The 24,905-nt window shown below is 39.8% G+C and overlaps 1 protein-coding gene across 1 annotated transcript; it reads right to left on the bottom strand.

Moving 5' to 3' along the window:
• Positions 1-6,124: 6,124 nt before the first annotated feature.
• On the bottom strand, positions 6,125-8,821 carry LOC140225979 (uncharacterized; the record flags this gene model as incomplete). Its single annotated transcript, XM_072306031.1, is given in 2 exon segments — positions 6,125-6,203; positions 8,283-8,821. Coding segments are annotated over 2 exon segments (110 nt in total), but the record flags the coding sequence as incomplete, so codon positions are not given.
• Positions 8,822-24,905: the final 16,084 nt, after the last annotated feature.

Genomic DNA, 24,905 nt, shown 5'->3' with positions numbered 1-24,905 from the left:
TGGTCAAATTTAATCACCTTAAATTTCGTTTTTTTTATTTTATTTTCCCGAAATTTGGGGACTTGCCAACGTAATTTTGAACTGATTTTGACCTTACTGAGATAATGTGGAGGCAAATCTGGGGGAAATTGGCTTATTTTGCGGGAAAATTGAATGACCTTTGAATTGACGTATTTGGGGGTCCGAGCCCCCCTTAAAATTAAATCGAAGTGATTTCTGCAATTTTTACTTAAAAGTGGACACAATTTGGTAAATTTTCCCGTTTTATTTTTTTCTTTACGATAATTTGAACCGGAGTTATGATTTTTTGAAAATAGGTCAAATTTGACCTTTGACCTTTCATAACTCGGTCAAAAATTAAGATACCTATTGATCTGCGGTTTGCGCCAAAATTCTTAGTTTTTTATGTTCTTTCGAATGATGTATCACAAGATAGGGGTTGCCATTTGAAAAAAAAAGTTGGGGGCCCCCCGCGCCCCCCCTGAGGGGGGACCAAAATTTTGACCCCCCCCAAAAGATGGTCCCCTTTGAGATAGGAACATTCTCAAAGTTTCATTACCCTAGCTCAATTCGTTCAAAAGTTAGCAGGGGTGGGACGGCTTTTGGTACACCCTGTATATCAACTCCACACTAGACTTGAAAATTGTGTTATCAGGCTATTGTTGCCGTCTAGATCCATACTTCCTTAAAAGAATGTCTTAATGGTATGTCATCTCATATTTTCCTTAAATTATTATCACAAATGCATAAAATTCTCTCAATGTAAAATAGATGTTTGGTTCTCGCAAACAACAATCATTAACATATTTCGTCTTTGATGCTCAAACTGTGCTCACTATGTCTATCTGCTTCTACGAAGACCAAAATATAAAGTTTCTTTCACCGTATATTTTGTCTTTGATGCTCAAACTGTGCTCACTATGTCTATTTAATTCTACGAAGACCAAAATATAATTTTTCTTTCAGCCGCATCAGCAAATAATTATACAAGCCAATTCCAGTTTGTATCTAATCTCAATCTTCTTCGTCTACTAAGTCAAATTGTTCAGTAACAATCTTAAAGCATGCTAAGTAGTTCGGCTCCATACAACGGTATGTGGAGAATCAACTTCCACCAGAGTTAAGAAATTTCATGAAAGATTATAAAAAGAAATTTCATTTAACACGCAGAATTCAGGATTAAACCCTTGAAACTTATGAATCTCCTTAAGTTCATTTATATGCACGTGGTAAACTGTGAAAGGGAACTTTAGAAATGCCCAGAAAGTTGAGTAAAACAGCAAAAACATAATTTTGAATTTTTTTTCTTAAATTTTGGTTGAACACACAGCGCACAGCCGTACCGGTTGAACACCAAAATAAATTTTACGGATAAAAGACGTAGCTTTCATATTTGGAGCAAAACAAATTTCTTGACTGCAAAGAATCCGAGTACTAAGTACCCCCTAATAGTATATCCTTCTTTTTTTGTACAAAAGGGAGGGAGGGATCTTGAACTATCTTTGAAACAATTTAAATGATTTTTTCATTTGTCTCTGATTTTTTTCAGAAATTAACAGTTTGAAATTTGAGGTTAGGGTCCCCGGTCCCCCTCCCCTTGATGAGCCAGAACTGCCAGAAGAGAAAGAGTAAGAGAAGACCAGAGGAGAAAAGCTGAGAGAAGACCGCGCTACAACTGGTCTAATTGACGAATATTATTCTCTTTAAAAATAAAAACAAATTCTGTTAGAAAAAATAAGCATTTTTGACATTTTGTCGGCCGAAAGAAATTTCATTCGATGAAATTTCTTTTAGCAACTCTGACTCCCACTGACTCACAATTTTTTAAAAATCAATTTTTTCAAAAAAAAAAAAAAAAAAAAAGGGAACATGTTATGTTAAGTACTTCTATACATTGCCACCTGAGGCAGCACTGTCGCCTAGCTGTCCGGGGATGTCGGACTTGGCATCTCGCAATACAGTTTGTCATCACACCTGCATCCGTTGAGTATCTTGTGTCCAATCCTCTCATCCCTTCAGGGGATGACCCTAACAAAAACAACTATTTTAATGACCAAATGAAAAGAGCTCGCAACGATACTAGGAAAAAGTTGAAAATACTGCGGGAAGCTACCAATCTTGGTGATAAAAAAGCTACAAACGTACTTAATTTCTAAGCTGATCGTGGAGAATGACAAAATTTCTTTCGCTAACGATCCCAAAAAAATATGTATCACGCTTAACCATCATTTCTCCACGATCGGGGCTAAGACTGCAGCAAATTGTTCCACTTTCAGGAGGAAAAATGAATATTTCAAAGTACATGCAAAAAAATCACAGCCCTAACTCATTAATTTTTGACCTTGTAACAGAGACTGAAGTCAGCAGCTTTATACTCTCATTGAGGGGAGTTCTGCAACGGGCTTAGACAATCTGACAGTAGAAGTATTGAAAGAGATAGAGAAGCACATAACAAAACCTCTGGTGCATATTTTTAATGTAAGCTTAACTACAGGCATTTTTCCATCACGGTTAGAGAATCTAAAGTCATACCACTGTTTAAAAAAGGAAACAGTAAAGTTGTCTCAAACTATCGCCCTATCTCTCTTACATCAAACTTAGCCAAGCTATTAGAAAAAGCAGTGGAGAAAAGATTGTCAAGTTTCCTCGAAAAATATAAAATTTTATCAAACAATCAGTATGACTTCCGTCAGAATGTCAGTACCTACTCAGAACGCAGTTGCAGATCTGATGACTGAAATTCCGCGGGAAATCGACAAAGGCAACAAGCCGGTGTTAATCCTGCTTGATATAGAAAAGGCATTTGATACTATTACGCACAATAAGTTGATAAATAAGCTAGAGGAAATGGGAGTGAGGGGAGTCCCTCTGAGATGGTTCCGAAGTTATATAAGTGACAGAAAGCAAATTTTTATGTTGGGTGATATCCTCAGTGAAGTGATGACCTATGAAGTAGGTCTTCCCATGGAACTGTCCTCTCTCCCTTACTCTTATTTATACAGGGTTATCTAACAGTCCCTGTAACTTTTCTCCTAATTGAGATAGAAGTTTGAAACTTTGGGAATGTTCCTCGGTTTAAGGTGGCAATTTTTTGGTCCCCCCAAAATTTTGGGAGGCGGCCTCCCTCCCCTAAGGGGGGCGGGGGCTAACTATTTATTTTCAAATGGCAACCCCCCTTTTGTAATACCTCATCATTCGAAAGATAATGAAAAAATAAAATTTTTGGCGCAAACTGCCGGTGAAAGTGTTAATTTTTGACAAAATGGCGGCCGGTCAAAGTTCAAAATGGCGGAAATTTGGCAACTCTGTTTTTTATCGGCGGATTGGTCTGAAACTTAGAATTTTAGGGTTCTTCTGGACGAAAAAAATGATTTTGGCATTAGTTTTCCAGAAATGTCAGTCCTTTTCAGAATAGCGGCGCTTAAAATGTCGGCTTAGAGCGGGATGTGGATATTTACGCTGCTTATCGTCGGATTTGTATGAGACTTGGTAACCGGGGGTATTTCGGTACGAGAAGAACGAATCTTTCATTGGAATATTTTAAAATTTTTAAAACTTTAAAATGGCGGCGAAAATATGACGGAAAATTCATATCACGACTGTTTACCGATGAATTTGCACAAAAGTCAATACTCTGGTGTTTTTTGGCTCGAAAAAAAATTAATCTTTCATTGCATTTTTGAAGCAATGACTATCGTCAAGATGGTGGCGGAAAAATAACGGAAAATCCGCTTTCACCATCGCCATTCGCATTTTTGCCGCCATTTTTAAGTTTTTAAAAATTTCAAAAATCCAACGAAGATCCGTTCATCTCGTACCGAAATTCCACCGGATACCGAGTCTCATACACATCCGACGATAAGCAGCTTGAATATCCACTTCCCGCTCTAAGCCGCCATTTTAACCGCCGCCATTTTGAAAAGGACTGACATTTCTGGAAAACTAATGCCAGAATCATTTTTTTCGTCCCGAAAAACCCTGGGATTCTAAGTTTCAGACCAATCCGCCGATAAAAAACGGAGATGCCAAATTTCCGCCATTTTGAACTTTGACCGGCCGCCATTTTGTCAAAAATCAACATTTTGACCTGCGGTTTGCGCCAAAAATTTTATTTTTTTATTATCTTTCGAATGAAGTATTACAAACAGGAGGTTGCCTTTTGAAGCCCCAGCCCCCCAAAATTTTGGGGGACCAAAAAGTTGCTACCTTAAACCAAGGAACATTCTCAAAGTTTCAAACTTCTATCTCAATCAAGAGAAAAGTTACAGGGGTAGTAGGTGACTTTTGGATAAGCCTGTATACGTAAGTGAGTTGTGTAACTTAAGGGTTCAAGGCAAAGTATTTTCGTTTGCGAATGACACGGCTCTATTAGTGTCAGCAGGAAGTTGGGAAGAGGCTCATAAAAAGGCATCAATGGAAATTTCAAAAATCTACCACTGGGTAGAAGATAATCTCTTGAAAATGAACGTTACCAAAACTAAAGACATCACTTTTTCAGCAAACAGCCTGGGCTAGCCTTGTGAAACATTAAGAATAATCATTCATAACAATATTAAAGTATTAGACCAATGTTTAGCTAATATTTGTTCCGAATTTGAAAATCTTGAAAAAGTTTCTGAGGCGAAATACCTTGGAGTTCACCTAAACCAGCATCTAAAGTGGGATGTACACATCAGAATGATTAACAACGAACTTAGTTCTCTCACTTATTTCTTCAAAAAAACTTCCAAATTTGCCTCTGCTCACTTTTTGAAGGTGGTGTGTTATGGATTAGTACAGTCTACCCTACAATACAGTGTTATTATAGTCTGGGGACTTGCTAATAAAACTCAACTGGAGCCACTATTCACAACTCAAAAATGTATCTTAAAAACCTGTTGAGGAAACCTAGACTTTACTCAACTGCCCTTTTATTGAAAGAATTAAATATTCTAAAAGTGGAGAATACATGGAAACTGGAAACTTTAATATACTTTTCCAATAATTTAAATTGCCTAATAGTTGAAACTCCAAAGAACCCCACAAGGGGAAAATTTAAATTGTTACTAAAACGAGAAAAATGTAAACTAGACTTAATATATAAGAATACCCTCAACTCTGCAATAAAAGAGTGTCATAAGTTGACGAAGAAAGTGAAATAACTGATTATTGATGCGGCGCCTTTCGCAAAAATAGCCCACCATTTGAAAGCGCATATATTTAATAAACAATTTCTAGAAAATGAACAGTAGGGAAGTAAGGAAAAAGTTGAATTGCTGATTTAACAATTCAATTGTTAAATCTCGTGTCCGACTTGTTTCTAGCGTCCGTTTTGTAGTAGTGGAAATCTAATTTAACCATGACGGTGGTTTTTTTTTTTTTTTTTTTTTTTTTTTTTTTTTTTTTTTTTTTTTTAGTGAAGTCTACTTTGAAACTTGTCGGACACTTGTTATGTTCTGACTACAAAATCAGCAGTTTCATCTTTTCCATGAGTAATAAGTGAGGGGGAAGTGGGTAAAAAATAATAAAAAGAACGGAAAAAGAGACAAAAAAGGGGGAATAATGAAACAAAATAAAATCAAACAAAGAGGCTCCCCCAGACACAATGGCCAAGTGCCATTAGTGGGTGTTTTATTTTCGTTTTTTTTTTTTTTTAATTAGTTATAAAATGATTCAAATATTCTCTTACACTTAGGACGAAAGTACTTCACGTTTGAAGTTTTAATATGAATATCTGAAGATTCATCTCTCGATCATTGTTAAAAAATTGTAAATAAGCTTGTCTTTGACATTTCTGCTCCCGACCGTATCGCTAAAGTACTTCTGTTTCTTTTTTCGCCCGCCATTTTAGTAGGGTTTGGCTACTTACCAAAAATGAGGCAAATAGTGGCAAATCCTGATACAGTTTCGCGGCAATCAGAGGTCCGACTAGATGACTTTTTAAGAGTTTTAATTCGAAGAGGAAGAGTCCCCCCGGATCTCCCTTAGCCAAAGTTCTACATCCCCTGCGCCCCCTCCCCCCACATTAAATTCCTAGTTCCGCCCATGCCAATATATTAGCCAATGTTATAGGAATTGCACAGTTCCCATCGCGATGAAGACGTACCACGACAAGTAACAGTAAGAGGAGTCTATTTACCTGCTCGCGTAGCATGCTAACACCAGAACGGTCAGGACTAAGGAGAAAAATGCAACGACTCCATAAATTACAATTGAAAGCATTTCTGGAACAAATCATTTATAAAGATCAGTAAAACCCATCGCAAATAAAAGGCCCTTTTCCTCATCTCAACTGGTGCTCGTAGATACTGGGTGTTTCAGGACACCCGTCCACTATCTTCTTCTCGGAAACGGCCAAAAATTGAGCTTCGAGACGAAATTGTCTAATGAAAATCAACCCCAAAGAATTCGATGAAATTATATTCAGCCCTCCAAAACCCCATTTTTGGGGTTTTTTAGAGAAGTGCCCCCCGTTTCCCGCGTATTTCAAATAGGAGGGATATTTTTTGACTTTGCAATTAAATTCTACGGCCAAAGATAAGAACTTTTTGTATTGTGCCCTTCTTTCCTAAACCCCCACTTTTTGGAGTTATGCGGCATTTCGCGGCTCTTTTGAGACGAACAATTAAAGACTGTAGGCGTTAAAATTATACAATTTTCAAAATCTAAAAGTCTCTTCAGGAAAGAGGTCAATACCTTTTAATTGATGTGTCATATGATCCCTGCTGATCCAAAATTAGAGGGGACACGACCCACCTGGCTGCACGGCCTGATGTCCCAAATTACTTTAGAACTCCATTTCCCCAATATGGGCCCTGTATTTTTGGTGGAAAACCAATTTAGGGCAAATGGACCATGCGGCAACACGTGTTTTCCGCTTATTTTCGCGTTGAATCCAAATCTGAAGTGAAAACATGCCCTTGATATTTGAAATTTCCGACTTAAGGCTCTCCAAGGCCCCAAAATTTTCGGGGGGTCGTGGTCCCCCTAATTTTGGATCAGCAGGGGTCATATGACACATCAATTAAAAGGTATTGACCTCTTCCCTGAAGAGACTTTTAGATTTTGAAAATTGTATAATTTTAACGCCTACAGTCTTTAATTGTTTGTCTCAAAAGAGCCGCGAAATGCCGCGTAACTCCAAAAAGTGGGGGTTTAGGAAAGAAGTGCACAGTACAAAAAGTTCTTATCTTTGGCCATAGAATTTAATTGCAAAGTCAAGAAACATCCCTCCTATTTGAAATACACGGGAAACGGGGGGCACTTCTCTAAAAAACCCCAAAAATGGGGTTTTGGAGGGCTGAAAATAATTTCATCGAATTCTTTGGGGTTGATTTTCATTAGACAATTTCGTCTCGAAGCTCAATTTTCGGCCGTTTTCGAGAAGAAGATAGTGGACGGGTGTCCTGAAACACCTGGTAAATCCTCGGACGAGCTGATTCGTTCATTGTTTCACTTGAATAATCTACTTTATTCAACATGAATGACCCTAATGGCTACTGGATGAGATCGACCGTACCATGTTTTGGAAGATCGTTAAACTTAAAGTTGGCTGTTTCCCTTGGCGGCATTAAAAAGTTTGTCTATCTTTTGTAATAAAGCGTAGAAATCTTTTTTTTTTTTTTTTTTTTTTTTTTTTGCTACTAAATAGCAACCCTGGTTAAGTAGATTAGCCTATTAAATCAGCATTGTAATATGCTGGCCCACCATGATATCAGTATGGTAACATATTAGTTGGGATAACCGGCATGACATTAGTATAGTACCTACCAGCATATATCATAAAGATATTAGCATTTAACCGTACTGGTATGATGGTGATATCATGCTGATTTGCTAATATCAAACTGATTTCACGCTAATTCACTGCTAAACTATTATCATGCTCATTCATTAATATCATACTGATATCAAGCTGATTACCTGATTTTATCCTGATACCATGCTGATATCACAATGATAATATACTGATATCATATAGTAGAATCGCTCAGTTTACATTATGAAATCATTCTAGTTGACTTTACCCTATGAGAAAAATAAACATACCAGGAAATTGTTGGCCGAAAGAAACAAGGAAGGAGGAGTGGGGGAATCTAGGGGTGTTGATCGGCAAGGATTTAGTACATTATCATAGAGGGGGAATCTAGGGGTGTTGATCGGCAAGGATTAAGTACATTATCATTAACAGGAATTCGTAATCCATTTTTTAATTTTGCCCCAAGATTACGTCACAAACTGACAAGAGTCAAAGTGTGCCTAGTTTTCATTCATCACCATTATGTTAAGGTTCTAGATCTCACCTCCAGAGTTACAATCGGGGTCGTTGCCCATAAAACCACAAGGAGGGACATCCGCTGGGGGGCCGTCTTTACCTCCAGGCCAGTGGATGCGCTTGCCAGGAACGGGGTTGTATTTTTTCGTCTCGCCATAGTGGTGCGCCACCACCTCAAATTGCCCCGTAATTGGATCCAGATCGAGCACGGAGTAGTCCGCGTCTCGGTCCCCATTATCATCTATGCGCACGTGGCCAGTGATACCTGAAAACACACAAGAGATGGATTTCGTCAAAGCACTTGAAGCAGAGAGAGAGAGAGATGAATGGAATCATCATCATCATCACATCTTCTTAATCTTCTTCTTTAATATATAATTCCGTAAGCCCTATCTTTTGCGTCAAAATTCAGCGCGAACCGCCGCGCCGCCGCGTCGACTCAAAGACCCAAAACCACAAAGATCCACCAACTGCAGCTTTGCCGAGGCCCACAGCCCCTCTGGCGAGCACTTTGAGCGCTCACATTCCTTTTTCATGATTACAAGCTTATTTCGAAAAAAGGCATATATATATATATATATAGTTTCCTCAAGTAAGAGTTATTGCAACTTGAGCGCATATGGAGTAAGCGTCGTTGCACCATGACGGAGTCGTTGCACCATTGGGGAATAGTTGCACCATTTAGCTTCCCAGAGTAGGAGAACTTGCACCCAGGGGCCGATTGTACTACAGTGCCCTCTATATTAATTTTAAAGTGTTCCAGAGTGTCCCAGAATTGCCTGCAGACTAAAGTACGATATTTTCTAGTGGTGGGCAATTTTATTTTTTATTTATTTTATTTTTTCTTTTTTACTTAGGTAGGTATTTATTTTTTTATTTATCTATTTTTATTCTATTTTTTTTACTTATTATTTTTTTACTTATTATTTTTTTTACTTATTTATTTTTTTTTTATGTATCTATTTTTACTTATTTATTTTTTTATTTTTTGTAACGTGATTCAATTCCCTCATGTTCTTTCAAATGCTTACATCGGCCCTTTATCGGCCCAAAGTGAACCGAGGGGGGGGGGGGGGGGGGGGGGTCCGTAAGATCTAAAAATTTTGGAAATTGGAAATACAATGAAGTGCTAATGTGAGGTATGTAAACAAAACTCATAGTTCCGAGCGATTTCCAGTGGTTTACGAGGTTACACATAATTTTTGAAATTAATTAACCCCAAGGGGCTTAAAAGCTAAAAATTTTGAAAAGGCATAGCTAAACCTACTATATAAGTGTGACATGTCTAAAAATTCCTCCCAACGACGGCTTTAACGTGGCCAAAGTACATACTGAAAATTTTGAACTCCAGTGTCCCTAATGGGAGGGGGGGTGGGCTAAGGGCTCAATATTTTTGAAAATCGAAAAATTCAAAAACGTGTAAGTGAGGCGTGTCCACGGACTCAAAGTACCGGACGTAGTTGCACAGGTAAGATGGTTACAAATGATTTTCAAAATTGACTGCCCCCGAGCGGTTTGATGCCCCAAAATTTTGAAAAATCACAGCTAACCCTACTACATAAGTGTGACATGTCAAAAAATTCAGCCAAACAACGGCTTTAACGTGGCTAAAATGGTTACTGAAAATTTTGAACTCCAGTATGCCTAATTGGAGGGGGGGGGGGCCTAAGAGCTTAACATTTTTGAAAATCGAAAAACTCACAAACATGTAAATGAGGCGCGTCGGAAGACTCCGAGTGCACAGTTTTAGCGTAGGCTTTTTAACATTAAGCTCTTAGTCTCTAAATGTAGCAACACCCCTCGGTTTTTTCAATTTGCGCAACCGACGTTGCAAAATTTACCTCGAATTGGTAACAAAATACTTTCGTCTTTGCCGCCAGACCGTTTATCCTCCTTCAATCTCGGCAACTATTGGACCGATTTACCTCGGATTCTCGCAAATGAAAGCTGTAGGTCTCTAAATGCACCAACACCCCTCGGTTTTTTGATTTGCGAAACCGACGTTGCAAAATTTACCTCGAATTAGTAACAAAATACTTTCGTCTTTGCCGCCAGACCGTTTATCCTGCTTCAATCTCGGCAACTATTGGACCGATTTACCTCGGATTTTTGCAAATGAAAGCTCTAGGTCTCTAAATGTACCAACACCCCTCAGTTTTTCGATTTGCGAAGCGACGTTGCAAAATTTACCTCGAATTGTTAACGAAATATGTTCGTCTCTCCGATCGCTAAGAGATTGTCCTCCTTCAATTAATTTGACCTTTACTAAGGGTCCAAAGAGCGCTGCGGTCGGAAGCGATTCGATTCTGATCGGCGGATCCCGGTCCACGAGGTAGGGTCTTTCTTCTTTGTGAGATCTTTAAAGTTTTTCATGGAGCTCTATCCTTCGATGTGGGTATGAAAATATCCGAAAATATCCCTGCATGTCCAAATATCCATGCAATATCTAACGCTGCCGCGCCACGGCCTTTGATTTTGCGTCGGGCCCGCTTTTTTATAGACAACCTTACATACTTCCTTTTTTTTTGTAAGTAACTACAACAAAATTTCCAGATCAATAAAAAAATCACTTGACATTCTCCCCTAAAATTAACGGTTTCAAAGAAGAATGATCAGAAAGTTCGTTGATGATAACAATTTTGTCGCCGCTCTTTTTAAGTCCTGCAATTTTGGTTACAAGAATATTTTTAATTAGATTTTTCCGTAAGTGGTCACTACCAAATTTTCCGCTCTTTAAGGAGATTTACAGACATTTTCCTCTTTAATCAATGGTTTAGAAGAAAAAGGATAAGCAAGGCGCTCATCGTAGAAATTTTTTCCGCAGTTTTCTTCACACCACAAATTTTTTTTATAATTTTTCCCTAAAAATCGATAGCTTTTAAGGGTCAAAATCGAAAGTTCGCCAAACGAGCTGAAACCAAGCATGTTCGCTTGCAAATGACCCGCTGAGTGCGATTTACCGGTCGGAAAAGCTCCTCGAGTCCGCTGCTTGGCGCTATCCGCGAAAAACGCCTGGCAAAAACGGTGAAAAACGTGCAAGAAACACTCGTTTCAGACCAGTTTTTCGCTGTTTCTCGGCTCAGGAAGCCCCGCAGAGCCGCGGGATTGTGCGCAACCGATCCAGCACTTTCATCTACATAGGATCCGACTGAAATCTCGGAATTTTTTCTCTGGACGAGAATCAAGAAAAATTGACAGGGGTTACATGGACTAAATTTTAAGGGTCAAAATCGAATGTTCGCCAACGAGCTGAAAACAAGCATGTTCGCTTGCAAATGACCCGCTGAGTGCGATTTACCGGTCGGAAAAGCTCCTCGAGTCCGCTGCTTGGCGCTATCCGCGAAAAACGCCTGGCAAAAACGGTGAAAAACGTGCAAGAAACACTCGTTTCAGACCAGTTTTTCGCTGTTTCTCGGCTCAGGAAGCCCCGCAGAGCCGCGGGATTGTGCGCAACCGATCCAGCACTTTCATCTACATAGGATCCGACTGAAATCTCGGAATTTTTTCTCTGGACGAGAATCAAGAAAAATTGACAGGGGTTACATGGACTAAATTTTAAGGGTCAAAATCGAAAGTTCGCCAAACGAGCTGAAACCAAGCATGTTCGCTTGCAAATGACCCGCTGAGTGCGATTTACCGGTCGGAAAAGCTCCTCGAGTCCGCTGCTTGGCGCTATCCGCGAAAAACGCCTGGCAAAAACGGTGAAAAACGTGCAAGAAACACTCGTTTCAGACCAGTTTTTCGCTGTTTCTCGGCTCAGGAAGCCCGCAGAGCCGCGGGATTGTGCGCAACCGATCCAGCACTTTCATCTACATAGGATCCGACTGAAATCTCGGAATTTTTTCTCTGGACGAGAATCAAGAAAAATTGACAGGGGTTATATGGACTAAATTTTAAGGGTCAAAATCGAATGTTCGCCAAGCTGAAAACAAGCATGTTCGCTTGCAAATGACCCGCTGAGTGCGATTTACCGGTCGGAAAAGCTCCTCGAGTCCGCTGCTTGGCGCTATCCGCGAAAAACGCCTGGCAAAAACGGTGAAAAACGTGCAAGAAACACTCGTTTCAGACCAGTTTTTCGCTGTTTCTCGGCTCAGGAAGCCCCGCAGAGCCGCGGGATTGTGCGCAACCGATCCAGCACTTTCATCTACTTAGGATCCGACTGAAATCTCGGAATTTTTTCTCTGGACGAGAATCAAGAAAAATTGACAGGGGTTACATGGACTAAATTTTAAGGGTCAAAATCGAATGTTCGCCAAGCTGAAAACAAGCATGTTCGCTTGCAAATGACCCGCTGAGTGCGATTTACCGGTCGGAAAAGCTCCTCGAGTCCGCTGCTTGGCGCTATCCGCGAAATACGCCTGGCAGAAACGGTGAAAAAGTTGGAAGCTAATAAGTTGGAAAAGTTCGATTTTGAAGTTGGGCCCAGGAGCGACGGTTGATCATATTCAAGTATGTTACGTGTCTAGGTGTCCTTGACATCATATTCGAAGCTCATCATTCGTCTCCTTTGGGCCCAGGTCGAAATCTGAGGTAGTACCGCGAAAAACGCGAAATTTCAGCTATTTTCGCCCTCGGTGCCATGTTTAGGCCCCTGTTTTGCAGCCAAAAAACGTGAGTAGGTATCGGCAAAACTCGATTATTTCTGTCAAATATGCACCGTCAACTGCCGTATATCCAAAATTTCTCAATTCCGTGGAGTGGCCGATTTCGGCCCAAGTCGCAACCCCTCCTTTGACACTTCTTTAAAGATATTTTAGAATATTTTCTTCTGAAATCAACGGTGTATTAGAAAAATGAGAAAAAAGGGCGCTAATCGCAAAAGTTTTGGCCGCAGCTTTCTTAATACTCCATATATTTGGTCAAAATTATTTTTGCGATTAGACTTTTTTTTAAGTGGGTGAAAAAAATGCTCGATTCAATAAACGATCAATATGAAGACATACCTACTCCTCTAAAACAGGTGGTTTGAAGGAAAAATAAGAAAACATGTCGCTGATCGTAAGAGTTTTTGCCACAGTTTGTTTTTAAGACCCGTGTCCTCAGTCCCGAGAATTTTTTTTATTAAGAAATTTTTGTAATTGACTACTAGAATATATACACTTTTTGAAAAATATCAAAAAGGCGAAAATATGTCGTTTTCGATCCGAGGGTGATTTTGCAACGAAGATCATGAAAATTGAATAACTTAAGAGTTATGGCTCATCCAGATCCCAAGAGCTTTCGTCTAAAGCAAATCCGAGGTAAATCGGTCGAATAGTGGTTGATATCGAAGGAGGACAAATTGCCAAGTGGCAAAATCGAAATGAGTGCCCATCAATTCGAGGTAAATTTTGCAACGTCGGTCATGCAGATCGAAAAACCGAGGGGTGTTGGTACATTTAAAGACCAAGAGCTTTCAGTAGTAAAAACTTGAGGTAAATTGGTCCAATAGTTGCCAAGATTGAAGGAGGACAAACTCTTAGCGGTCGGAGAAACGAACATATTTCGTTAACAATTCGAAGTAAATTTTGCAACGTCGGTCACGCAGATCGAAAAACCGAGGAGTAGTGGCACATTTAGCGGCTAAGAGTTTTTATTTAAAACAATTTTGAGGTGAATCGGTCCAGTAGTTTTCGATATCATACACGGAGAAAAAAACTTTGTGCGTGGGACCCGAAGTTTGTAGGTCATATGGTTCTCTGAAGTATTCAGATTGAGCATCTAAACACTTTAGATCTGGCTGTCGAGGTTCGGATCACACATCTGAAACTTCAGTTCTTACATCTTAAGTACTTCAGATGTGAGAACCAAAGTTTTTCGGATGTGAAAACCGGAGTACTTTAGATGTAAGAACTGAAGTTTCAGATGTGTGATCCGAACCTCGACAGCTAGATCTAAAGTGTTCAGATGCTCAATCTGAAAACTTCAGAGATCCACATGACCTAAACTTCGTATCCCACGCACGAAGTTTTTTTCTCCGTGTAGAAGGACAGGACAAACTGTCTAGCGGCAAAGGCGAAAATATGTCGATTTCGATCCAAGATAAATTTTGCAACGATGGTCATGAAAATTGAATAACTTAAACGTTATGGCTCATCCGGCAGCCTGATTGTTGAATTTTTTGGTTTGTCGGGACGACATAGATGACACAGGTTAAAAGAAGGAGCGAGATTGGTCGGCTATGTCTTATCGCTGCTTTGTCGTGCCTTTGTCAGGTGGAATGGACGACATGTCGGAAACTTAAGAGGTGCCGTTAGCTTGTCGTGAGTTCAACCCGACATAGGCACGACAAAGCAGCGATAAGACGTAGCCAACCAATTATGCCCCACCATTTAACCTATGTCATCTATGTAGTCCCGACAAGCAAAAAATTTCAAAAATCAGGCAGCTGATCCTAAGAGCTTTCGTCAAAAGCAAATCCGAGGTAAATAGGTCTAATAGTTGTTGATATCGAAGGAGGACGAATTGCAAAGTAGCAAAATAAAAAATTTATGGTTCTCAATTCGACGTAAATTTTGCAACATCGGTTTCGCAAATGGAAAAACCGAGGGTTGTTGGTACATTTAAAGACCTAGAGCTTTCATTTGTAAAAATCCGAGGTGAATTGTAGTCCAAAAATTGCCAAGATTAAAGGAGGAAAAAGTCTGGCGGCAAAGACGAAAGTATTTTGTTACCAATTCGAGGTATATTTTGCAACGTCGGTTTCACAAATCGAGAAACCGAGGGGTGTAGGTACCTTTAGAGGCCTAGAGTTTTCATTTGCGAAAATGCGAGGTAAATCGGTCCAACAGTTCCCAGATTGAAGGAGGTTAAACGGTCTGAGGGCAAAGACAAAAGTATTTTGTTCCAAATTCCAGATTAATTTTGCAACGTCGGTTTCGCAAATCGAAAAACCTAGGGCTTTTGGTAAATTTAGAGACCTAGAGCTTTCATTTGCAAAAATCTGAGGTAAATTAGTCCAAAAATTGCCGAGATTGAAGGAGCATAAACGGTCTGGCTGCATAGACGAAAGTATTTTGTTACTAATTCTAGGTAAATTTTGCAACGTCGGTTTCGCTAATCGAAAAACCGAGGGGTGTCGGTGCATTTAGATACACTGAGCTATCATTAGCTAGAATATGAGGTAAATCGGTCCAATAGGTGCCGAGATTGAAGGAGGAGAAACGGTCTGGCGGCAAAGACGGAAGTATTTTGTTACCCATTCGAGGTAAATTTTGCAACGTCGGTTGCGTAAATCGAAAAAGCGAGGGGTGATCGTACTTTCAGAGACTTAGAGCTTTCATTTGCAAAAATTTAGTGTAAATTGGTCCGAAAAATGCCGAGATTGAAGGAGAAAAAACGGTCTGGCGGCATAGACGAAAGTATTTTGTTACCATTTCGAAGTAAATTTTGCAACGTCCGTTTCGCTAATCGAAAAACCGAGGGGTGTGGGTTCATTTAGAGACACTGAGCTTTCATTTGCTAGAATATGGGGTAAATCGGTCCGATTAGTGCCGAGATTGAAGGAGGTGAAACGGTCTGGCGGCAAGGCGGAAGTATTTTGTTATCAATTCGAGGTTAATATTGCAACGTCGGTTGCGTAAATCGAAATAGCGAGGGGTGTTCGTACTTTCAGAGACTAACAGCTTTCATCTGCAAAAATTTCGGGTAAATTGGTCTGAAAATTGCAGAGACTGAAGGAGAATAAACGGTCTGGTGGCAAACACACGAAAGTCTTTTGTCCTCGATTCGAGCAAAATTTTGCAACGTCGGTTGCGTGAATCGAAAAAGCGAGGGGTGTTCGTACTTTCAGAGACTAACAGCTTTCTTTTGCAAAAATTCAGTGTAAATTGGTCCGAAAATTGCCGAGATTGAAGGAGAATAAACGGTCTGGCGGCATGGACGAAAGTATTTTGTTATCAATTCGAGGTAAATATTGCAACGTCGGTTGCGTAAATCGAAATAGCGAGGGTCGTTCGTACTTTCAGAGACTAACAGCTTTCATTTACAAAAATTCTTTGTAAATTGTTCCGAAAATTACAGAGAATGAAGGAGAATAAACGGTCTGGTGGCAAACACGAAAGTCTTTTGTCCTCGATTTGAGGAAAATTTTGCAACGTCGGTTGCGTAAATCGAAAAAGCGAGGGGTGTTCGTACTTTCAGAGACTAACAGCTTTCATTTGCAAAAATTCAGTGTAAATTGGTCCGAAAATTGCCGAGATTGAAGGAAAATAAACGGTCTGGCGGCATGGACGAAAGTATTTTGTTACCAATTCGAGGTAAATATTGCAACGTCGGTTGCATAGATCGAAATAGCGAGGGGTGTTCGTACTTTCAGAGACTAAGAGCTTGCATTTGCAAAAATTCCGTGGTAAATTGGTCAGAAAATTACCGAGATGGAAGGAGGAAAAACTTTTAGTGGCGGGTGGGACGAACATATTTTGTCCTCAATTCGAGGTAAATTTCGCAACGTCGGTTGCGCAAATCGAAAAACCGAGGGTAGTTGGTACATGTAGCGACCTAAAGCTTGCATTTACAAAAATCCAAGGTAAATTAATTCGAAAATTGCCAAAATTGAAGGAGGATAAGCGGGCTTGCGACAAAGACGAAAGTATTTTGTTACGAATTCGAGGTAAATTTTGCAACGTCGGTTGCGCAAATCGAAAAACCGAGGGGTGGTGGTTCATTTAGAGACTAAGAGTTTTCATTTGCAAAAATACGGTGTAAATTGGTCCGAAAATTGCCGAGATTGAAGGAGGATAAATCGTCTGGCGGCAAAGACAAAACCAAGTTATTATCAGTTTAAGGTAAATTTTGCAACGTCGGGCATGCGATTCGAATAAGTAACGGGTGCTGGAAAATCTGCAAGTTTGTCATTTCCGAGATCGAAGGAGGACAAAAAAATCTTAAAGATTTAATTTTACAGATAGAAGATATCGTTATTGAAAACCATATTTTTGTTCACACGCATTTTTAATTTTAGATTTTTTTTTTTTGTAATTTGCTTAAAAATAAATAACCACCATTCAAAAAATATCATTAAACATTCTTCTTTAAAATGAACGGTCGATATCATCAAAACCTGAAGTATGTTGATTATATAAATCCCGGCAGTGGAGTACTTGCACCTGGTGCAATAACTCCTACTACGTAATGCTTCCACCATGGTGCAATAACTCCTAGTACGTATGCGGATTTTTAAGTTGCAAATGTATAATTTTTAAGGAATATATTGATCAATCATCGAAATTGGGTCTTTATAATAAACGGGCAACAATGTTTTCACTCCCTCCCTCGTTATATATACGGGTTTCGACGATGGTGCAACAACTCCGGAAATCTTGCATGGTGCAACAACTCCTACTCCATAAGAATATATATATATATATATATATATATATATAGTTTCCTCAAGCAAGAGTTATTGCAACTTGAGCGCATATGGAGTAAGCGTCGTTGCACCATGACGGAGTCGTTGCACCATGGGGGAATAGTTGCACCATTTAGCTTCCCAGAGTAGGAGAACTTGCACCCAGGGGCCGATTGTACTGCAGTGCCCTCTATATTAATTTTAAAGTGTTCCAGAGTTGTCCCAGAATTGCCTGCATACTAAAGTACGATATTTTCTAGTGGTGGGCGATTTTATTTTTTATTTTTTTTTTAATTTTTTCTTTTTTACTTAGGTAGGTATTTATTTTTTTATTTATCTATTTTAATTATTTTTTTTACTTATCTATTTTTTTACTTATCTATTTTTTTACTTATTTATTTTTTTTACTTATTTATTTTTTTTTTTATTTTTTTTTTTTTTGTATCTAATTTTACTTATTTATTTTTTTATTTTTTGTAACGTGATTCAATTCCCTCATGTTCTTTCAAATGCTTACATCGGGTCTTTATCAGCCCAAAGTGAACAAAGGGGGGGGGGGGGGGTCCGTAAGATCTAAAAATTTTGGAAATTGGAAATACAATGAAGTGCTAATGTGAGGTATGTAAACAAAACTCATAGTTCCGAGCGATTTCCAGTGGTTTACGAGGTTACACATAATTTTTGAAATTAATTAACCCCAAGTGGCTTAAAAGCTAAAAATTTTGAAAAGGCATAGCTAAACCTACTATATAAGTGTGACATGTCTAAAAATTCCTCCCAACGACGGCTTTAACGTGGCCAAAGTGCATACTGAAAATTTTGAACTCCAGTGTCCCTAATGGGAGGGGGGGGGGGGGCGGGCTAAGGGCTCAATATTTGTGAAAATCGAAAAATTCAAAAACGTGTAAGTGAGGCGTGTCCAAGGACTCAAAGTACCGGACGTAGTTGCACGGGTAAGGTGGTTACAAATGATTTTCAAAATTGACTGCCCCCGAGCGGTTTGATGCCCCAAAATTTTGAGAAATCACAGCTAACCCTACTACATAAGTGTGACATGTCAAAAAATTCAGCCAAACAACGGCTTTAACGTGGCTAAAATGGTTACTGAAAAGTTTGAACTCCAGTATGCCTAATTGGAGGGGGGGGGGGGGGCTAAGAGCTTAACATTTTTGAAAATCGAAAAACTCACAAACATGTAAATGAGGCGCGTCGGAAGACTCCGAGTGCACAGTTTTAGCGTAGGCTTTTTAACATTAAGCTCTTAGTCTCTAAATGTAGCAACACCCCTAAGTTTTTTCAATTTGCGCAACCGACGTTGCAAAATTTACCTCGAATTGGTAACAAAATACTTTCGTCTTTGCCGCCAGACCGTTTATCCTCCTTCAATCTCGGCAACTATTGGACCGATTTACCTCGGATTCTCGCAAATGAAAGCTGTAGGTCTCTATCTAAATGCACCAACACCCCTCGGTTTTTTGATTTGCGAAACCGACGTTGCAAAATTTACCTCGAATTAGTAACAAAATACTCTCGTCTTTGCCGCCAGACCGTTTATCCTGCTTCAATCTCGGCAACTATTGGACCGATTTACCTCGAATTTTTGCAAATGAGAGCAGCAGGTCTCTAAATGTACGAACACCCCTCGGTTTTTCGATTTGCGAATCCTACGTTGCAAAATTTACCTTGAATTGGTAACAAAATACTTTCGTCGTTGCCGCCAGACCGTTTATCCTCCTTCAATCTCGGCAACTATTGGACCGATTTACCTCGGATTTTTGCAAATGAAAGCACTAGGTCTCTATCTAAATGCACCAACACCCCTCGGTTTTTTGATTTGCGAAACCGACGTTGCAAAATTTACCTCGAATTGTTAACGAAATATGCTCGTCTCTCCGACCGCTAAGAGATTGTCCTTCCTCAATTAATTTGACCTTTACTAAGGGTCCAAAGAGCGCTGCGGTCAGAAGCGATTCGATTCTGATCGGCGGATCCCGGTCCACGAGTTAGGGTCTTTCTTCTTTGTGAGATCTTTAAAGTTTTTCATGGGGCACTATCCTTCAATGTGGGTATGAAAATATCCGAAAATATCCCTGCTTGTCCAAATATCCATGCAATATCTAACGCTGCCGCGCCACGGCCTTTGATTTTGCGTCAGGGCTCGCTTTTTTATAGACAACCTTACTTCCTTTTTTTTTGTTAGTAACTACTACAAAATTTTCAGATCTATAAAACTATCACTTGACATCCTCCTCTAAAATTATTGGTTTCAAAGAAGAATGATCAGAAAGTTCGTTGATGATAACAATTTTGTCGCGGCTCTTTTTAAGTCCTGCAATTTTGGTTACAAGAATATTTTTAATTAGATTTTTCCATAAGTGGTCACTACCAAATTTTTGCTCTTTAAGGAGATTTACAGACATTTTCCTCTTTAATCAATGGTTTAGACGAAAAAAGATAAGCAAGGTGCTCATCGCAGAAATTTTTTTCGCAGTTTTCTTCATACCACAAATTTTTTTTATAATTTTTCCCTAAAACTCGAAAGCAAATAAGGGTCAAAATCGAAAGTTCGCCAAACGAGCCGCAACCAAGCATGTTCGCTTGCAAATGACCCGCTGAGTGCGATTTTTCGGTCGGAAAAGCTCCTCGAGTCCGCTGCTTGGCTTTATTTGCGAAGAACGCCTGGCAAAAACGGTGAAAAACGGGCCAGAAACACTCGTTTCAGACCAGTTTCTCGCTGTTCCTCGGCTCAGGAAGCCCCGCCCAACCGCGAGATTGTGCTCAATCGATCCAGCGCTTTCATCTACATAGGATCCGACTGAAATCTCGAAATTTTTTCTCTTGACCAGAATCGAGAAAAATCGGCAGGGATTACATGGACAAAATTTTAAGGGTCAAAAATACTCAAAATCGGATGTTCGCCAAGCTGAAACCAAGCATGTTCACTTGCAAATGACCCGCTGAGTGCGATTTTCCGGTCGGAAAAGTACCTCGAGTCTGCTGCTTGGCGCTAACCGCGGAAAACGCCTGGCAGAAACAGTGAAAAAGTTGAAAGCTAAAAAGTTGGAAAAGTTCAATTTTGAAGTTGACGTTGCAAAATTTACCTCGAATTGTTAACGAAATATGCTCGTCTCTCCGACCGCTAAGAGATTGTCCTTCCTCAATTAATTTGACCTTTACTAAGGGTCCAAAGAGCGCTGCGGTCGGAAGCGATTCGATTCTGATCGGCGGATCCCGGTCCACGAGTTAGGGTCTTTCTTCTTTGTGAGATCTTTAAAGTTTTTCATGGAGCTCTATCCTTCGATGTGGGTATGAAAATATCCGAAAATATCACTCCATGTCCAGCAATCCATACATTGCATATCCATGCAATATCTAACGCTGCCGCGCCACGGCCTTTGATTTTGCGTCGGGCCCGCTTTTTTATAGACAACCTTACATACTACCTTTTTTTTGTAAGTAACTACAACAAAATTTCCAGATCAATAAAAAAATCACTTGACATTCTCCCCTAAAATTAACGGTTTCAAAGAAGAATGATCAGAAAGTTCGTTGATGATAACAATTTTGTCGCGGCTCTTTTTAAGTCCTGAAATTTTGGTTACAAGAATATTTTTAATTAGATTTTTCCGTAAGTGGTCACTACCAAATTTTCCGCTCTTTAAGAAGATTTACAGACATTTTCCTCTTTAATCAATTGTTTAGAAGAAAAAGGATAAGCAAGGCGCTCATCGTAGACATTTTTTCCGCAGTTTTCTTCACACCACAAATTTTTTTTATAATTTTTCCCTAAAAATCGAAAGCAAATAAGGGTCAAAATCGAAAGTTCGCCAAACGAGCCGCAACCAAGCATGTTCGCTTGAAAATGACCCGCTGAGTGCGATTTTCCGGTCGGAAAAGCTCCTCGAGTCCGCTGCTTGGCTCTATCTCCGAAAAACGCCTGGCAAAAACGGTGAAAAACGTGCAAGAAACACTCGTTTCAGACCAGTTTTTCGCTGTTTCTCGGCTCAGGAAGCCCCGCAGAGCCGCGGGATTGTGCGCAACCGATCCAGCACTTTCATCTACTTAGGATCCGACTGAAATCTCGGAATTTTTTCTCTGGACGAGGATCAAGAAAAATTGACAGGGGTTACATGGACTAAATTTTAAGGGTCAAAATCGAATGTTCGCCAAACGAGCTGAAACCAAGCATGTTCGCTTGAAAATGACCAACCCGAGTTGGTGCCATGTTTAGGCCCCTGTTTCGCAGCCAAAAAACGTGAGTAGGTATCGGCAAAACTCGATTATTTCTGTCAAATATGCACAGTCAACTGCCGTATATCCAAAAATTTCTCAATTCCGTGGAAAGGCCGATTTCGGCCCAAGTCGCAACCCCTCCTTTGACACTTCTTTAAAGATATTTTAGAATATTTTCTTCTGAAATCAACGGTGTATTAGAAAAATGAGAAAAAAGGGCGCTAATCGCAAAAGTTTTGGCCGCAGCTTTCTTAATACTCCATATATTTGGTCAAAATTATTTTTGCGATTAGACTTTTTTTTTAAGTGGGTGAAAAAAATGCTCCGATTCAATAAACGATCAATATGAAGACATACCTACTCCTCTAAAACAGGTGGTTTGAAGGAAAAATAAGAAAACATGTCGCTGATCGTAAGAGTTTTTGCCACAGTTTGTTTTTAAGACCTATGTCCTCAGTCCCGAGAATTTTTTTTGTAAAAATTTTTGTAATTGACTACTAGAATATATACACTTTTTGAAAAATATCAAAAAGGCGAAAATATGTCGTTTTCGATCCGAGGGAGATTCTTCAACGAAGATCATGAAAATTGAATAACGTAAGAGTTATGGCTCATCCAGATCCCAAGAGCTTTCGTCTAAAGCAAATCCGAGGTAAATCGGTCGAATAGTGGTTGATATCGACGGAGGACAAATTGCCAAGTGGCAAAATCGAAATAAGTGCCCATCAATTCCAGGTAAATTTTGCAACGTCGGTCATGCAGATGGAAAAACCGAGGGTTGTTGGTACATTTAAAGACCTAGAGCTTTCATTTGTAAAAATCCGAGGTAAATTGTAGTCCAAAAATTGCCAAGATTAAAGGAGGAAAAAGTACGGCGGCAAAGACGAAAGTATTTTGTTACCAATTCGAGGTATATTTTGCAACGTCGGTTTCACAAATCGAGAAACCGAGGGGTGTAGGTACCTTTAGAGGCCTAGAGTTTTCATTTGCGAAAATCCGAGGTAAATCGGTCCAACAGTTCCGAGATTGAAGGAGGTTAAACGGTCTGAGGGCAAAGACAAAAGTATTTTGTTCCCAATTCTAGGTAAATTTTGCAACGTCGGTTTCGCAAATCAAAAAACCTAGGGCTTTTGGTAAATTTAGAGACCTAGAGCTTTCATTTGCAAAAATCCGAGGTAAATTAGTCCAAAAATTGCCGAGATTGAAGGAGCATAAACGGTCTGGCTGCATAGACGAAAGTATTTTGTTACTAATTCGTGGTAAATTTTGCAACGTCGGTTTCGCTAATCGAAAAACCGAGGGGTGTCGGTACATTTAGATACACTGAGCTATCATTACCTAGAATATGAGGTAAATCGGTCCGATAGGTGCCGAGATTGAAGGAGGAGAAACGGTCTGGCGGCAAAGACGGAAGTATTTTGTTACCCATTCGAGGTAAATTTTGCAACGTCGGTTGCGTAAATCGAAATAGCGAGGGGTGATCGTACTTTCAGAGACTTAGAGCTTTCATTTGCAAAAATATAGTGTAAATTGTTCCGAAAAATGCAGAGATTGAAGGAGAATAAACGGTCTGGCGGCAAAGACGGAAGTATTTTGTTACCCATTCGAGGTAAATTTTGCAACGTCGGTTGCGTCAATCGAAAAACCGAGGGGTGCTGGTACATTTAAAGACACAGAGCTTTCATTTGGTAGCATATGAGGTAAATCGGTCATATAGTTAACGAGATTGAAGGAGGATACGCGGTCTGGCGGCAACGACGAAAGTATTTTGTTACCAATTCAAGGTAAATTTTGCAACGTAGGATTTGCAAATCGAAAAACCGAGGGGTGTTCGTACATTTAGAGACCTGCAGCTCTCATTTACAAAAATCCGAGGTAAAATCGTCCAAAAATTGCCGAGATTGAAAGGAGTATAAACGGTCTGGCGGCATAGACGAAAGTATTTTGTTACCATTTCGAGGTAAATTTTGCAACGTCCGTTTCGCTAATCGAAAAACCGAGGGGTGTGGGTACATTTAGAGACACTGAGCTTTCATTTGTTAGAATATGGGGTAAATCGGTCCAATTAGTGCCGAGATTGAAGGAGGTGAAACGGTCTGGCGGCAAGGCGGAAGTATTTTGTTATCAATTCGAGGTAAATTTTGCAACGTCGGTTGCGTAAATCGAAATAGCGAGGGGTGTTCGTACTTTCAGAGACTAACAGCTTTCTTTTGCAAAAATTCAGTGTAAATTCGTCCGAAAATTGCCGAGATTGAAGGAGAATAAAAGGTCTGGCGGCATGGACGAACGTATTTTGTTACCAATTCAAGGTAAATTTTGCAACGTCGGTTGCGTAAATCGAAATAGCGAGGGGTGTTCGTACTTTCAGAGACTAACAGCTTTCATCTGCAAAAATTTCGGGTAAATTGATCTGAAAATTGCAGAGATTGAAGGAGAATAAACGGTCTGGCGGCAAACACGAAAGTCTTTTGTCCTCGATTCGAGCGAAAATTTTGCAACGTCGGTTGCGTAAATCGAGAATAGCGAGGGGTGTGATTCGGTAAGCTTTCAGAAACGGGTTGATCTAATGCAGGACTAAGCTTTCATTTGCAAAAATTCAGTGTAAATTGGTCCGAAAATTGCCGAGATTGAAGGAGGAGAAACGGTCCGGCGGCAAAGACGGAAGTATTTTGTTACCCATTCGAGGTAAATTTTGCAACGTCGGTTGCGTAAATCGAAATAGCGAGGGTTGATCGTACTTTCAGAGACTTAGAGCTTTCATTTGCAAAAATTTAGTGTAAATTGTTCCGAAAAATGCAGAGATTGAAGGAGGACAAACTTTTAGTGGCGGGTGGGACGAACATATTTTGTCCTCAATTCGAGGTAAATTTCGCAACGTTGGTTGCGCAAATCGAAAAAACCGAGGGTAGTTGGTACATGTAGCGACCTAAAGCTTGCATTTGCAAAAATCCGAGGAAAATTAATTCGAATTTTGCCGAAATTGAAGGAGGATAAGCAGGCTTGCGACAAAGACGAAAGTATTTTGTTACGAATTCGAGGTAAATTTTGCAACGTTGGTTGCGCAAATCGAAAAACCGAGGGGTGGTGGTT

The sequence above is a fragment of the Bemisia tabaci genome, unplaced genomic scaffold (assembly GCF_918797505.1).
Source record: "Bemisia tabaci unplaced genomic scaffold, PGI_BMITA_v3".
Taxonomy (NCBI): Eukaryota; Metazoa; Arthropoda; class Insecta; order Hemiptera; family Aleyrodidae; genus Bemisia; species Bemisia tabaci.
The sequence above is the reverse complement of the archived record's forward strand: the minus strand, read 5'-3'. Positions and strand labels throughout refer to the sequence as shown.